The following is a 17,125-nucleotide window of genomic DNA, read 5'->3' on the forward strand; positions in this document are numbered from 1 at the left end:
GCCAGCCTGAGTAATGTCTATGCAAGCGGCCCTCCCGTGAACACCAGAGGGAGGTCAGAAGAGAAACGTACAAAACTCACTGAAGTAAAGGAACTGTCTCTAGGATGGTTTTTGATCTAAATTTCTGATTTTTAGGCCCAAATAATGAAGATACTATATATGGAGAGGTGCTCTGAGAGCATGTACATTAAATGCACACTGACATGCATTTAAGAGACCTTCCAGAGTGTTCAACCAGCACTGACAAATGAGCACATGTGCCGGTCTAGTCTGGTCTCAGAACACTGTTAACGACAAAGGATGCTTTAAAGAAAGAGTAGGCTTGGCCAACGTGCAAGTGCTCTGCGAACTGATTTCCTAACTCCCTAACAGCACAACCTGGCCCTGGACTGGGGGCGGAGAGGTGACAGAGAGGCCTGGTGGAGAGGACACTTAGCTGCAATCACAGGAAGGGGGGGAAGGAGAAGGGAGCAGGTCCCATCACTGCATCTACTGTGTGTCAAACTGTGCCTGGAGCTTTACACACCTCTTGTCACTTAAGCTCCACAACAGCCCTGTGAGGGAGGCACTACTACAACCCTCCCTTTCCCAATTGGGACAGCAGCTCAGAGCGCTGACATGACCTGTAAGACACCATGAGGTGCCACTTTCAGTTTCAGGCCACAAACACAAATGGTGGGAAATCTCCGCTTTCGTTACACGGACAGATACTACTAACTGCGAGCTTTCATAAACACACTCAGGGCGAGAACTGGAATTTGCAAATACGACAAGGCCGAGGGTTTCACAGGCCTCTCTGGAAGTTACTGACCATCATGCTCCACCAGGAGAGTCGTTACAGCAGGAACTAGAGGCTGTGGGATTAGGAGGAGGTGGGAGGGAGTTTTGGAAAAATTGGAAAAGTCCATTTCTAGACCCCCTGGAAAAGAGGATAAAGCCAGAGGCTCTTCAATTCACCATCACCTGCCAGATCCCATCCTGTGTGGTCACCTTCGGTGGCCTGAGGCAGGACTGGCAACTGCACAACACCAGTAGGCCGGTGGCCTCTGCCCTGACCCATCCTCCTCTCTAGTAAGCTGGGTACCCTCATCAAGGACTTAATCGCTCTGCTTCCAAGCCTCCCCTTCCCCTAAAATGGTAATCCTCTTTCCCCTACCGAGTAAGCTAATGGCTCATTGAAAGGCCCAAGGCCAGAAGAACAGATTTCCACCAGGACAGGGACACAGTCAGCCTAGCATCTCGTATTACACTGCTGAATGAATAGAAAACTGAATAGACTTTGGCACGCTTATTTATAAAAAGCAGAAATGGTAACCACCTGCCTACCCCCAGCTGGTTCAGATAGGATGACAAGTGGGACAGGTATAGCAAGAGATAATATAACTGTTTCACAATTTAACAAAACATCACCTCGACACAGGACGTTATAAGGAATGTCACACCCAGCAAAGTTAAGTGAGAAACCCAGGCTAACAACCTCACATCACTAAGTAATTTCATAGCCAGTGTGGCATTCAGTCTACAGACAACCTTGAAAAGTTCAAAACCCCTTACGAGTGAGTCTAAGCAAATCATTTCATCATTCCTTCTGTGCCTCAGTTTCCTCATCTGTAAAATGAAAATGTGCTCCATCTGTTTGCCCCTCCAAATCCACTCCACCCTCTCTCCTCCCCGTCCTGTGACCCACTGTGTGGACCACACTGATGAGGTCTGGCTGTCTTGCTTCCAGCAGGGTTTGCCCAGCAGATGGCACCAGCAGACTGTTTGGAGAGGGGCAGAGTGGTAGGTCAGGGTACTTCTTCCCCACCCCAATCCCTGATGGGAAACTGGGGCCGCACCCCTGGAACGAACGTCTCACCTCCTCTCAGGTGTTCTCTCCACACAACTATTTGGAAAACCAGACCCTCCCATCACCTCTTCAGGCCTAAAGGTGGACACCTAAAGGTCCTGCTACTACTAGCCCTGGGGTACCGAACCTTCACTCCTGATTTCCCTGCCCTAGACACAGTAGTCCCTTTACTGACCTTTTCTCAAACTTTCCTAATTTGAATGTGCCACCTACTTCCTGCTGGAATCCTAGATTACACAAGAGATACCACCACCTGTATCTCATAAGGTTACAGATTAGAAATCACGTAGCTACTAGTGCCAGGCCCCGGGCTTTAATTACCATTATGACAAACCTATGTGCGGAAATCGTTTCTCCCAATTTACAAATGAGGAAACCAAGGCTGAGAGAGATTAAGAAATTCGCCCAAGCGCACGCAAGGGTGGAAGAGCCAGAACTGGGGCCTTAGGCTCCAGATGCTGAAATCTCTCCCTTTCCATTTCTATTATCACCGTCACGGTCAATATTTTCCCGACCACGCCATAGTTCATCATCGTCGTCATTCCTACAGGCAAATAACTCTCTTTTAGAAATAAAAATTTATCTCTCGTGCACAGCTGAACGGTGTGGCTAAGAGCGGGAGTTCTGGCTGGAGTCGATTCAAAGTTCAAAGCCTGTCTCGGCAAAAGCTGTCTCGCCATTTACAGGAAGTGTAATCTTGAGCAAGAGAATTTCCTCCACCAAGAGCCTGTTTCCTCCCATAAAACGGGAAATATACTACTTCCTTCAGCGGGTTCTGGCGAAGGTTCAATGGGATAACGGTTGCAAAGCACCTGGCGAGCAGTAAGCGCTCGAAGGACGGGAGACGCGCTGATGAATTGCGCTTTGGCGGCCTTGGCGGCTTTATTACCGCCGAGGACAAGGCAGGCGGGCCGGGGCCTGGGAACCTGAGGGAAGGAACCCGCCGCCCACCCCCGCGCCCACCTGCTCCTCCAGCCGCTCGATCTCCAGCTGGTTCTTCTCTTCTTCGTCGTACTCCCATTCGTACTCCCCCGGGGAGCTCTCGGCCGAGGAAGCCATGGCGTATTCCTCATCTCCATCGCTCTCACTCACGCCTTCCTCCTGCTGGTCCCACTCCGGCCCCACCGTCTTGTACGTCGAGGTGGCCACGGCCCGCGATAACACCTTCCTCCTCGTCCTAGCCTCCTTAGCTTCAACCTCCTCGCCCTCGGCCTTGGGCCCGGCCTTGGGCTCAGCCTCCGCTTCCGAAGCCGATGCTGCGGCCGCCGTCGCCATCTTGCGCTTCCAGTGACTCCCGGGTCCTCACTCTGCCGCCGAAGACCCACTGAAGTAGAAGCTGCCCGCGGCGTGCGCCTGATCAAAATCCTGCTCTCCTGCCACCTAGAGAGAAACTGTGAGCCACGGATGACGGCGAAACCTCGTAATACACGGAACTCATGTTATTTTATATACTTTTAATAGTTCTCGTCGGAGGAAAAAGAACTCACTAACAGGGCATGTGTTCCGCCACAACTTCGGACAGAAGTTGGGTCCTTAGACAGGAAGTGGAAGCCATAGAGGAAGTCATGGAGTGAGCGTGCTGATTGACAGTAAGGGTTTGGCGCCATCTTGAGAAGGTCAAAATGATTCTTGGAATTAATGCCTTACTTACCGCCTATTCTGACCTGGCGCGTGGTTCAGTCTCCCTAGTAACTGAGCCTCAATGCAGAGAAAAGTCCAAGTCCTCGGGGAAGGATCGATTGCACCATTTATGAGAAAAACTCATTTCCCAAAGAGATTCCTCCCCTTTATGTAATGCCTCGTGCCTAGCAGTTAAATACATATGTGCGTTTTCTGGTTTTATAGGATCATATTCTGCAAACCAATATTAATAAACTACATTAGTAAACATTTACTTAGAATCTCTTCATTGCCATGCCTTGTCATATAAATTGTGACAGTTTGCTTTTTTACAGAGAGAGAAATAGAGACATAAACATACACACTTTTTAAAATCAGGGCGAAGTATTCGTTTAGCTAAGCTTTCCACTTTTGAGGTAGGAAAGCCTTGGTGTGTCTATTTATTGCCTTTCTCCCTCATTAGCAAGCTTAATTATGTCAGAAATTATATGTTTTTCTTTCCGTTGTATTCCCAAAGCACCCCGACAAAAAGTAGATACTCAACACATATTTGCTCAATGGATGAAAGAATTGTCCTTGAATTAGTACAAAAGAGAAGATCGAGGTTTAGAAAGACGCTGTCATTCACCTAGGATCACACAGCCAGTTAGGAGCACAAACGGGATTCCAACTCAGGATTGTTCAAGTCTGAATGAGTCTAACTCTCCGGGCAACCTAGGACAAGCTACTACACCGCTCTGATCCGCAACTTCCTAAGCTGCAAAACAGGGCTAAGAAAGGTGGACTGGTTGATCCTCTGCGCATTCCGGCGGTGGACTTTGTGAACGCAAACTTGGGTCCCGAACTCCAGCCTGAAGCCCCTCAGATCCAGAACCCATCACGGAGGACAAAGCCTCATGCGACTCCAGACCTTTGGGCTCTGCGTCCCGCCCGGGCTCCGCGCCCCGCCCTCCCCGGACGGGCGTGGTCAAGGCGGGACCAAAGCGCGTACACGTGCACGGAGCGGGAGGGCTCAGGCGCGAAGTCGCCAGGACGTTAGAGGGAGCGCGCTCCAAGCTAGGAGCCGACTCGCGCACGCGCCCCCCGCCTCGGTCTCGCACTCGGCCTGCGCAGGCGCAAGCCCGTAAGATGGCGGCGGCTGGAGCAGGCCGTCTGAGGCGGGCGGCTTCGGCACTGCTGCTCCGGGCCCCGCGTCTGCCGGTCCGGGAGCTCTCAGCTCCGGCTCGGCTCTATCACAAGAAGGTAGGAGCGGGCGGGAGCGGGCGGGAGCGGGCGGGAGTGCGAGGACAACCGAGAGTGCGGGCGTCCTAGCGGAGGCCCGGCCCAGGAAGGCCTCTGCGGGGCCCGGGAACTGCGGGGCCCGTGAGGCCCCACTGCGACCCAAGGTACGGGCCGCCCCCGACCCCAACGGAGGCGCCGCCCCTCGCGCGAATCCGCCTGGACTAACTTTCCCTCCCTGCGCAGGGGCACTAACCGCGCCTGAAATAAAAATGACAGCTTCCGCTCATCTAGTCGCCACTGCCCGTGGGCCCGGCCTCTGGCCGCGATCTCGTGCATCCAGCCTTTAAACCCCCAACAGCCCAGGAAGCAGGGTCCTGCAGTGACTTGCCAGCCCGACACACAGCGGCGCGGGGTCCAGCTTCAGCCAAGGCCACCGCCCTGGCCAGGTGACCTTGAGCAAGTCAGTGCCGTGCGCTGAGCCTGTTTCCCCACTTGTCAAATGGGGTCTTAGCAGCCCCCCGTACTCGAGACCATGCCTGCGGAGTCCTCGGCAGGGTGCCTGGCACAAGGAGGCCACTTAGGGTGATTTTATTGTTGCAGGAGCTCAGAGCCTCCGAGTGGAGATGGACATGTAACGAACAGTCATAACGTTTTTATTTTTTGTTTTGTTTCTGTTTGGAGTGGTGGTGAGCTGCGAGTAGAGACAGGTGCATAGTTTGCAGCCCTTACCTTCCGGGAGTGTAAAGTCCCTAAACATGAGACTCGCTCACTCGGGAACCGGTTTGACTAAAGAATGCGGTGAATCAACCCGGGGCAGAAAGTCCAGATTGGACATTATCTTGTAGGTCCTTGGGCTTGGAGTCAAAATCCGTGGTTGGATAGCTGGGGTGGAGCGGGGGGAGGGGACTGGAAAGATCGGGATACTTACTGCTAACTGGTAAACAAACCTCAAGGTTTTTAAAGACTTCCGTGTGCCAGTTTGAATAGATGTTTATTCTGTTCTGGCTTCCGCGCATTTCCCCACGGACTTAACTCCCCGACCCAGGGTTGTGTGTTGTTGACACGAGCCTTTCCGCCACCAGGGTGCGCTGCTGCACCAGAGAGATTTCAGGGCCCTGAAATACAGTAATGAAATATTTATTATTTATTTTCGCACACAAAGGGACGTATTCCATAGCCTTGTTCCTCCTGTAACAGTCTCCTTGAGGCTTCTGGGAAACCCTTCCATTTCTGGACCATACTTATTTTTAGGATTTTCGAATAATAATCATTATCCTTTGAGAATGGATTTTCTTTGGAAATTACAAAAATGCTGTTTGAGCCCAACTCTGGTGACTTGGGTGGTTAAAGGTCAAGTAATTATTTGTGGTTCAAAACCCTGCGGAATTAAGATATGATTTTGCTCATTTTTCGCCACTATCTGGAATCTCTGAATTCCTTCCCAGGTGAAATTTGGTATTTAGTGATGGCCTGCCAGGTTCAGCTTGCTGACTTCAAGGACCTTGCCATCAAAGTCGGGGAGACCAACAGCAAAAAAGAGTGACTGTGATTTCTGTTCACCCTCTCGTTTCAGGTTGTTGATCATTATGAAAATCCCCGAAACGTGGGGTCCCTTGATAAGACATCTAAAAATGTTGGAACCGGACTGGTGGGAGCTCCGGCGTGTGGTGATGTCATGAAATTACAGGTACCCCTGGTTCCCATCTTTACTGGTGGTAACGGTGATCCCTTTCCTTGTACAGTGCTCCGTAGTTGACAGAGCATTTACGTGTACAGCATTGCATCTGGTCCCCATCTCGATTCCTGTGAGATGGGACAAGTCAGTGTTACAAACGACTCAAGCAGGGGCTGAATGCTAGTCACACTGGTAAACTACGCTGACCCTTTCTGACATAGTGAACAGATCTCACCTTTGTGCTCACTGTACCAGCCTAAATTCCAACTTAGCTAAGTGAAATCTTTTGTGAATTTTACCAATCAAAGGAAAACCACAACTGTTCAGTTAGCAATCCCCAAAGAGACAGGAAACGCAGTAAATCAAACCTCCCGCACGTCAGAGACGACGTGCAGGTAGTGCCTGGCACTCTGGGTGAACCATAGCTTTCTCCACATCTCCTTCGTCACCGTGGTGGGCAGCTCGCCAGACAGCTTCATGCCTATCTTGGAAAACAGAAACAAGGCAGGAGGGAACTACTACATGCAGTCTGGCGCCAAAGGAAAAAGTATTATCCAGAGACCTTTATTGCAGACTCTCCCAGTGTTTAAAGACGCACATTGACCCAGCAGCTGGGAGGAGAACCTCATAGCCAAAAATCAGGCTAGGGTTGGGGGCGGCAGGAGGCATATTTTTTGGTTGATCTTTACTAGCTAGGCCTGTATAATTCTGTATAGTTGTTCCTGCTTTTATCTTCTCATCACTGAGCTCTTTGGAATAGAGGAAACTCAGTAATTAGTGCCCAAACTTTTAAGTGTGGAAAGCAGGATCAAAGCTCTCAGGGAGCGCCCCGTGGGCCTCCATGAGCGCCAGGTTCTATGGGGCGCACCAGAACCTCTGCTAACTCCTGCCTCTTTTCTAGATTCAAGTGGATGAAAAGGGGAAGATCGTGGACGCCAGGTTTAAAACATTTGGCTGTGGTTCTGCGATTGCCTCCAGCTCGCTAGCCACCGAATGGGTAAAGGGGAAGACGGTAGGTTCCTGCAAACTAGAATTAAGTCACATTCTCCACAAACCTGGCTCTCAGTTAAGGGAAGGGTCTAGTGAGTGTAAACAAACAAACCAAAAACCTATGATTTTTTTTTCTAAATATGCTAAGAATTTTCTTTTTAATTTTGCTTACCGAGGTTTTTATTAAATTCTTCTCCACGTTGGGAATTACGGATAATTTTAAGTGTTTTTTAGTTTGGGGTTTTTTGTTGTTGATCATTTTTATTTGTTTGGGGGTTTTGGTGGTGTTTTGTTTTTAACTAAATCGAAAAAAGATCCTCACTTCCCCCTCTAACACAATAGAAGTGAAAAGAAATCTTTGGCTTTCTCCAAGGTCACTGCTGTTATCATTTCTTAGAAGTCTAAGTCTGCTCAGGGGGTGGTTCTATTGTGGTTTGTTTTGTTTGTTTCCTCCCATCCTGTTTCAGGAGGGATTGCTGGTGGCTTACAAGGATTCATGAAATAACAAACTAGCCTTTCTAAAATCCTGTCGTCATTAAAACCTCTCAGAAAAGCCAAACTGCAGGTGCTCATCTTTGCAGCCCCAAGGGCCCAAGTTCTGGGAGCTGAGTCACAGAGGCGTGTGCCAGGCCGCGTGCCGCCGGCTCCCTGTGGCTCAGGGCCTCCTGGCCGGCAAGCTCCTCAGGGCCGGGGAAGCAGAGACCTAACCTGTTCTGGCCGGAGGTGGCTGTGAAGTGATTTGTCCAGAACTATCCTCAGGGAAAGAGGAAATGAGGAGACAGGGCACCTGTGCTCCCAGGGCCTGGCCCCGTGAATGTGATCAGAAAGTGGGGAGAGGGCCTTTCTCTGACCCTAAGAGACTCCCATCTGAGTTTCCAGGAACAGAAGTTGAAGCATAATTCAGTGGAGTTAGTGGACTTGGGAGATTGGGGGGCAGGGGGGGAAATCGCTTTCCTTAAGGCAGCGGGGCTCCGTTCCACAGAGGCCTGCCTCCTGTTATGCCCCTGGGCTCTCGACAAACCCCAGGCATCCTTTTTAGTCCGCCTAGAGGAGAAAGGTTCTCCTTGGGGCAGGGGATGAGCCCCAAGAGCTCTCCTTCCAGGAGCTGTCTGTGCCACTGGCCCAGGTGCTGCCAGCCTGGGTGCCACCCCTCCCGCCTCCCTGACACCATCTAGCACTTAGAGTTGATGGGATTTATTCTGAACATTTAGTGTAAGGCACCAGAGAAGTTGAGAGTCACAAAACCAGCGTAGAAAATCACTGCCTTTTAAAAAAAGGCTCAAGTTGCTGGCCTCAAGCAGACCCCTCAGAGGCTCCTCCCGGGGTCCGCTCCTGGCTCGTGGCAGCATCTCTGCGGGCCTGGCTCACCCCAGCTGAGCAATGCAGGTGCGTATGCTTCGTACTTGAGGAGCCCAGCTGCAGCCTGCACATGGAAGTGGGAGTCCTCTGTCTGGGGTTATTAAATGGAAATCGTCCCCCGCCACCCTGTCGTGGGGGCCTCTTTGGCCCTTTTTATTTTCTGTCCCACCAGACAGAGATCACTAAAACTTCCGGTCTGTCCCATGTGCCTCTCAGGTGGAGGAAGCCTTGACCATCAAAAACACGGACATCGCCAAGGAGCTGTGCCTCCCGCCTGTGAAACTGCACTGCTCCAGTAAGTGTCCCCTCCAGGATGCCGACGGGCTCGGACACTTAGGGCAGTTTTGTAATGGCACCCACTTGATTTGTGACAGGGGAACGGCGAGTCCTTTTGGGCCGTGGAGTCCACCTTCACAACCTCCGAGGGTTAGAGCTCATGGAGTCCGTTTTCACGATCTCCAGAGGGTTAGAGCCCCGGGCCTCACTGCGGTCTCCAGGGCAGTCCTACAGGGGTGGTGTGGGCGAGCATCGTGCCGAGCACGTTGTGGCCTCACTTCTAACCCTCAGGAACGTCCTCCAGTCCCCAGAGGCATCATTACCTCTCCCCCTCACAGAGGATGAAACGAGGGCTCAGGTTAAAGCCCCCCAGTCACACAGCTCCTCAGTGGGAGGGCCAGAGTCTAAACCCCAGTCTTTGATTCCAGAATCTGTGCTGTTCACCCGGCTGTGGTGAAGTTGGGACCAGTAAAGGAGAAAATGCCGCTTCACCATAATCCTGTTTGTTGAGCGTTTCCTCACTTCCTTTCCAGGTGCCCTCACTGTCGGGGTCTGCATCTGTGTATATGAAATGACTAAGCCCAGTTGTGCAATATCCCCCTCTTCACTCTCCCTAAGAGAAAGTCCAGATGCCTTAAGGCTTATACTTGGCTTTCCAGTTCAGTCTAAAGCTTTTCAAATCTCAACCTTCTAGGGGAAGGAGGTTATGGGAAACAGTAGCCTAAACTTATTGATGGAGATTTACTGACCAAATTAGTTAAAAATCAGCAGAGGGCCAGGCCTCCTGCCAGGGTAGGACTCACAAGAGAAGAAGTGAGTGCCGCGGCAGGGATGGAGGTCTGCTGAGAGCCGAGTTCTTTCCACTTGCCCTGGAATTTCAAATACCCGTGAATAAAGGCCATAGCCTGTAAACATTTTCACATGGTTTCAGAGGAACCCCCCCGCCTTTTCATTAGGCCTTCTTGGGTACTGAAACCTTTAGCCAACGCTCTCTGCTGTCATTCCAGCTCTCTCAATGTTTATTTTCCCCAAAGCCTCCCTTTTAATATCGACTCCAAAATAAAAGTTTCCACACTTGGGATCACTAGAGAGTGCCGGCAAATGCCATCCCAGCCACAAACTGGCACGACCTAAGTTATGCCAGCCAGCGTCACCAGCGTCCACCACATTTATCCTGACTTCCCTGAGAGCAGCTGAGAACTAACATTTGTTGTGTCCCTCCTGTGCATCAGACACTTTATGTATAAAGCCCTCACCCTATCCCAGCAAGAAAACATGATCGTCCAAGAGGCTAAGGAACTAACCTAGAATCTCGGGTATTTGCCGCACAGTCTGTCCCCAGAGCCACCCCGCAGGAGGGACCCGGCTCAGGAAACAGCCATCGGCCTGCAGGCCTGCTCCTCGCCCAGCACCCTGGAGAGGTGACTGTTAAGCCTGTCCCAGCACCGCTACCTCAGCTCTTAAAGATTCTCTTCCTAAGACTGTTCCTGCAGATTCTAGAAACTTAGGCTCTCTTTCGTTCTCTCACTTGCAGTGCTGGCCGAAGATGCCATCAAGGCCGCCCTGGCTGATTACAAACTGAAACAAGAACCCAAGAAAGGAGAGGTGGAAAAGAAATGAGCTCCCAGCGAAGCTTCCCGCAGGTCACGTGGGCTGCTTGCCCCCCCGCCGCGCAGTCATGTAGGTGTTCAGAAGCCCTCGCACTACAATAAAAGCACTATGAGATCCGCACAACATTTGCTGTTCACGTTGTGACTCTAATGCAAGCAAAATACACAGTCTAGTTGTTCTGAATCCTGTGGTTTCCTGCAGCTCACTTTCATCGCCTTAACCTAGTGTATGTCTATTTCGAATTATGCATATGGCCCCCAAACTGAAATCAGTAGGTTTGGGTAGTCGTGAAGTGCACAAATATCTAATTTTACCTGAATCTATTTTGGGGAAGATTTCCAGTAGAATGCCTTGGTAAGATTATTTGGTGGGACCAAATATTGTACATAAAACAGATTTGCATATATATAATAAATAAAGGAATATAAGGCAGTGCTTGTCTCTGGTAAGCCTTGTCTCTTGGGTCCCTCACTCACGTCACAGGGCTGCCGTCAGCCCCTTGGGGTTTGTTCACAGATGCTGGACAGTGATGACTCGTGCACCTTTCCCAGCAAACTGGGCAGTAAAGACCACGCACGGAGATTTTAACAAAGCCAGATGTCAGTAATGTTTTCTGAAACAAGGGGGAAGATGAAAGGAGATGGCCATCACTTTTCATTCTTTACAAAATAACAGGCTGACAACTCAAAGTCAGTCCAGAAGATTCTGTTTGTAATTTCACTGGTTTGTGAAATCCTGAAATCTGAGCAACGCTGGCTTGGACGCTACCCTAAAGCTGTGGACCAAATCCACAAAGAGGCCTGAGGGATGAGTTTTAGATGTAGATTCCTAGGCCCAGGGTTCTGCTGTAGGTCTGGTCAAGTAGTTCCAATACCCGACTCTTGAGAACCTCCTGGGTGGTTCTGTGTGGAGGCGGGTTGAGCCAAGCCATCGGGAAGAACCTTCTTTTGTCCACACCTGCACAGCTGTGATACTTAAATAGTTCACTGTGAACTGCCTACGTGTACAGTGACCTCAAGTTTAAAAACATACCTCCCTGGCTCAGGGACAAATAATAGCTGTTCTAATCACTGTTCCTCCTGCCCCATCTGGCCCCAGGGGGGACAGGCAGGGGGTGCCATGCTGAGGCGCCCACAGTCACGCACCAGCTAAAAGCCCCACTAAAGGAGGCCCAATTTTCTAGTGAAACATCTCAAAATGCCAGCTAAGACTCTCAAATCTCCAACTTCAAAAGTAAGATGCTTTTGTTTTTCCCGATGTTCAGGCATAGGCTGGCTGCCTCTTCTCTTAAATATACCTCCTTTGTTTGAAAAAAAAAGCAAAAAACAAAAAACTCCTCTGGGTTCTGGGGAAGGACACTGAACTTCAAAGGCCCCTTCCCCTGCCCCCGCAACCTGCGGGGAAGGCCACAGAGCAGGGCCTTCATCAGAATCTCAAATTAGAGCTGCTGGGTGGAACCATGTCACATTGTCCCATGTGGCGTGTTCTACTGTTTAATTCACCATCCCTCTAAGGCTGCGCTTGTCTCTTTATTATATGTGGCCGCCCTGCAATTCCCCACCGCTGTTCTTTGTGACTTTTTTAAATGAGACATTTTTGTCCCGGTTACATCCTCTGAGAGCTGAGGCTAAATTCTACACATCAGAAGCTGCTCGTAAACAGCCACAGCAATATTACCAGAATAGCCCAAACCTCAAAATATGTGGTCGTGCAGCTAAAAGAAATGAATATTTTGTTTGAAATTCCATTAAGAACACAGCTAGTTTCAACCACGCGAGGGCACCGTGTCCCCTTCCTTGGGTGAGCTCAGGTCTAGAGATCTTGGCATCCTATGGATCTCAGCACCTCCACATAAACTCTTCCACGGGGGACCCGCCGTGTAACTTACAGCAGGCTCACACACCCGTGCTCTGAGCCAGACTCGTAACATTTGTAATCCCGTCCATTCTCAGGATGGCCCCCTGGGGTGGGCATTATTTCAAACAAGGAAACTGGCTCAGGAGGTCAGCTACTGCCAAGCCACGAGGTTGGGCTTGGGCTGGGTGACCCCAAAGGCCATGCTTCTGCCTCATTTCCTTCTGGCAGAACTCGACACCATCCGAGGCTCACCTGTGCCTTGAGCATCGGCAGGAAGGTGAACGCCCACACAGAGTGAGCCCTGATCCATTCATTTGGCCAACTCACCTCCATGCGCCGCGGCCCTGGCCGCGCCTCAGTCATCCAGGAGCCCAATTTAACCCCAACGCCTGATTAAATCTGATGCTGTGTGGGTGGGGCCTGGGCACTGGCATTTTTTCAAAGCTCCCCAGGAGTTTCCAGGGTGCAGCCCTGAGTGAGAACCACTGTGAAGTGCTCTGCACTCTGCAAAGCAGTTTGCCGAAATGATTTCCGTGGGGACTCACGGCCCTGTGAGAAGGTGTCACTTCCCATCTCCAACCTCCCTCTCTGCCCCTCCCACCCCACGCATCTGCCTTAGTCTGGGCCTCCATCGTCTCTCTCCTAGCCTCCGCACTGGCCTCCCTGCCTCCAGCCTCACTGCTGGGATCCATTCCCCACTCTGACCCTGCCCCTCCTCTTCTTGAAACCTGTCCATGGCTGCCCGTTGCCCTTCCGACAAATTCCAAACCTCCTACCACATCGATCACTTAGCTCCAGCCACACTGAACCTTCCCTTCAGGCCCTATGCTGCACCCCCCGCCCGGAATGCCCTCACCAGGCATCTTCCCTTAACCTCCACTCAGCCTAGGAGCCTCATCTCAGATCCCACCTCCCCCGGGAAGTCTCCCCTGATTCCCCCAGGCTGAATTAGATGCCCTCTCTGTTCCTACAGTTTCTTGTCCTTCCCTGAGCCCGTAAATATCATGGATGGGTTTTGTACTTTGCTCTTCTCTTATCTTTCTATATCATTACTCAGACACTCTTTTTTTTTTTTAATAATTTTTTTTCAATTTTAAACAGGTAATATACTATTTTCAAAAATTCAAACAGCCTGAAAGGGAACAGAATGATATATAAGTTTCCTTGCCACCCCTACTAATTCCCCAATCTCCCTCCTCAGAGGCAATCTCCGGTACTTGTTTCTTAGGTGTCCTTCCGGAAATTTTCTAGGCATATCCAAGTATACATGTGTTTAAATAGACCCTCTGTTTTTTTCTTTTTTACACAAATGGTAGCATACTACATATACTTCTATATCTTTCTGTTTTCCTCTTAGCTGTATTTCTCCATATCAGTTCCTATAGACCTGCCTCATTCTTATTAATAGCTACCCAGCATTCCATGTATGATGGTTCATAATTTAGTCTTCTACTGATGACAGCAATTCAATTATGGGACTCAGCTTCTGGTACAGCTCTTGACTTACTAGGGGCTCCATGAATGCTTACTGAGTGGATGGATGGATGGATGCATGGATGGATGGAGGGTATGTGAGTGGAGGGATGGGTGGGTAGATGGATGGGTGAGTGGGTGGGAGGATGGCTGGATGGAGAAACAGAGGCTCAGAGAGGTGAAACGGCTTGCCTCAGACGACACAGCAAGGAAGTGGTAGGTTAGAGCTCCAGCTGAGGTCCTCTGCCCACCTCCCAACCCCACCATGGCTATGACCACATCTCTAATTTAACCTTTCCTAGATGTTATTCCTGGATTCTGGCCACTTGGGACCACATCAAAATGCACTTTCACAACTTCCCATTAAGAACTGTCCTATCAAAACTAGCTGTCTCTATCATGGCATCTTCTTAAAAGGCCAAGCAAATGAGGGGTGACTTTTGATGATTAAGGTCCCTTGAACTTGAGACAAGAGGGCAGACTCTGTGTCCATCCTCGTGATGGGACAGAAGACTTCCGGGTCCCACTGAGTCTTGGCAGAGTTAGGGGGACCCTGCAGATGAGCCCCAGCCCCAACCGGAAGATGGATGTGGAGCACATCTCTCATTGGTGGCTTTGGGGCCTGTCCACTTGCTTCCTCCATCCCTCAAGATGACATCAGCCAACCCCTCAAAGAGCCACCTCCCCAGAGAAGACCGTCTCTGCCCAGCAGCAGGGCACAGCAGAGTGAGCTTGGCGCGCTGGTGTCAGACCCGGTGGGTTCAAACGCCACCTACCCCGTGTGACCTTGAACAAGAGACTTCAACCACCCCAAATCTCCGTGTATTCATCTGCAAAATGGGATGATAATAGTACCTACCTGGTCTGATTGATATGACCATTAAATGAGATGAAGCATGTAAAGCATGTGGCATATAAAAAAGAGTGCAGGGCTTCCCTGGTGGCGCAGTGGTTAGGAATCCGCCTGCCAATGCAGGGGACACGGGTTCGAGCCCTGGTCCAGGAAGATCACACATGCCGCGGAGCACCTAAGCCCATGCGCCACAACTACTGAGCCCGCGAGCCACAACTACTGAGCCCACGTGCCACAACTACTGAAGCCCACGGGCCTAGAGCCTGTGCTCCGCAACAAGAGAAGCCATCGCAATGAGAAGTCCGCGCCCTGCAACCAAGAGTAGCCCCCGCTCGCCGCAACTAGAAAAAGCCCACGCACAGCAACAAAGACCCAACGCAGCCACAAACAAAATAAATAAAATAAACAAATTAAAAAAAAAGAAGAGTTCATAGACGTTACAGTGATTGTCATGATTACACATGACTCTTCAGCCCCAGCTACACACCAGACACAGTGGCTGGGTGTTTTATATAGATTAGCTCATTTATTCTGCACAAAAATCCTAAAATTCTATGATTATCCCATTTTACAGATGAAGAAACTAAAAGGTAGAGGGATGTGTCCAAGATCACAGAGCCAGGAAGTGGCTGCAGCAGGATTCCAGCCCAAGCTCTCAGCTTGCGACTGGTCTATTCTCTCTACTGCTGTTATCATTATTACTATTAGCATTGGTCTTATTATTACCATTCCTCATAGCAACTGTTACTATTACTACTATTGCCACTACTACTGCTACTATTACTGTTTTTAAAATACTATAGGGAATTCCCTGGCGATTCGATGGTTAGGACTCGGCACTTACACTGCGGGGGCCCAGGTTCAATGTAAATAAATGTAAAGTAAAATACTATAACTTCCAGGCTTCCAATCTATGATGTCTTTGCCTTGAGACGCACCCTCCCAGCAAGGCCTCCAAAAGTACACAAAGTCGTGGTCTGGCTGCCCCTGTGCAGGGGACACAAAGACGTGACTTCTGTCACACGTGGCTTGATGGGCAAGCTCACTCCACAGTGCTTGGTCAGACACAGGACACAGCCTCAAATACCACCAGCACCCTCCCCGCCCAGCTATCTTTGGAAATGTCGTGTTAGACACTCCAGTCCCTGGCCTCACCTCAGAGAAACCCAGATCCCAGAATAACTCCAGAAGGCCCCCCAGGTGAGGACAACCCTTAATGCCCCAGAGCTGCTGGTGCAAAAGAGGTTCCAGGGGCCTCCATCCTGCCCCCCTGAGGGGCCTCAGGCTGATGGATCAGAGGGAGTCCCAGTGGGGAAATCAGGCTGGACCCCCCCAACACCTCCCATCACACACAGCCCCTTTGAACCGAACCACAGGATATGAAGGTACAACCTTGGATGGGGACCTAGGGACATGGGTTCTAATCCCAGCTCTGCCATGAGCTCCCTATGAGCCTTTAGGCAGGTACCTAACCTCTTTGAACCTTGATTTCCCTTCCTGAAAAATCAGCAGGATACTAGCTCCTAAGTCAGAGGTTTGTTGTAAGGATTAAAAGAATGATCCCATGTAAAGTAAAAAAAAGCACAGTGCCAGGCATGTAATAAGCACTCAATAAATGTTAGCTATCATCACCATCATCATCATCCCTGTCATCACCACCATCACCCCCATCATCACCACCACCACCACCACCACCACCATCATCACCATAACCATCCTCAATACTATCACAGTTGTCATTGTCATTATCATCACCACCACCATCGCCATCATCATCACCAACATCAGCGGCAGCAACACTGTCACCATCGTGGTCACTGCCATCGTCATTGTCACCATCATCACTGCTATGGACTACATTGCACCCCCCTCCCCCAAATTCATATATTGAAGCTCAAACCTCACTGTGACTATATTTGAAAACAGGGTCTTCAGGAGGTAATTAAGGTTAAATGAGGTCATAAGGGTGAGACCTTAAAAGCAGAGGTCTCTCCACACACGCTCAGAGGAAAGGCCATGTGAGGACAAAGTGGCCATCTACTAGCCAGGAAGAGAGCTCTCACCAGAAACTGAGCCCTGTCAGAACCTTGACCTTGGACTTTCCAGCCTCTAGAACTGTGAGAAAAGAAATTCCTACTGTTTAAGCCACGCCATCTGTGGTATCTTGTTATGGCAGCCCGAGCGGGCTGATTCATCCACCATCCCCATCATCATCACCATCGTCATCATCACCAGTAACAACATTATCACCATCATCATCAACACCATCGTTATCACGGTCATTATCATCAGTATCAACTTTATAAACACCATCATCATCAACATCATCACCTTCATTGTT

At 50.2% G+C, this 17,125-nt stretch overlaps 2 protein-coding genes across 3 annotated transcripts in view; one reads left to right on the plus strand and one right to left on the minus strand.

Moving 5' to 3' along the window:
• The window catches only part of SART3 (spliceosome associated factor 3, U4/U6 recycling protein), a 32,506-nt gene extending 29,367 nt beyond the window's left edge, over positions 1 to 3,139 (minus strand). For both annotated transcript variants that reach the window (XM_061169656.1, XM_061169657.1), the window contains exon 1: positions 2,813 to 3,139. In XM_061169656.1, the coding sequence (XP_061025639.1) occupies positions 2,813 to 3,124 (312 nt within the window). In that variant the 5' untranslated portion in view covers positions 3,125 to 3,139. The remainder of the gene's footprint in view (positions 1 to 2,812) is intronic.
• A 1,390-nt stretch (positions 3,140 to 4,529) lies between these two features.
• ISCU (iron-sulfur cluster assembly enzyme) lies at positions 4,530 to 11,033 on the plus strand. Its single transcript, XM_061169141.1, has 5 exons — positions 4,530 to 4,711; positions 6,264 to 6,377; positions 7,267 to 7,377; positions 8,931 to 9,009; positions 10,525 to 11,033. Exons 1-5 carry the CDS (start codon positions 4,598 to 4,600, stop codon positions 10,608 to 10,610), a joined length of 504 nt encoding a protein of 167 aa, XP_061025124.1. The 5' UTR covers positions 4,530 to 4,597; the 3' UTR covers positions 10,611 to 11,033.
• The last annotated feature ends 6,092 nt before the right edge of the window (positions 11,034 to 17,125 follow it).

The sequence above is a fragment of the Eubalaena glacialis genome, chromosome 15 (assembly GCF_028564815.1).
Source record: "Eubalaena glacialis isolate mEubGla1 chromosome 15, mEubGla1.1.hap2.+ XY, whole genome shotgun sequence".
NCBI lineage: Eukaryota > Metazoa > Chordata > Mammalia > Artiodactyla > Balaenidae > Eubalaena > Eubalaena glacialis.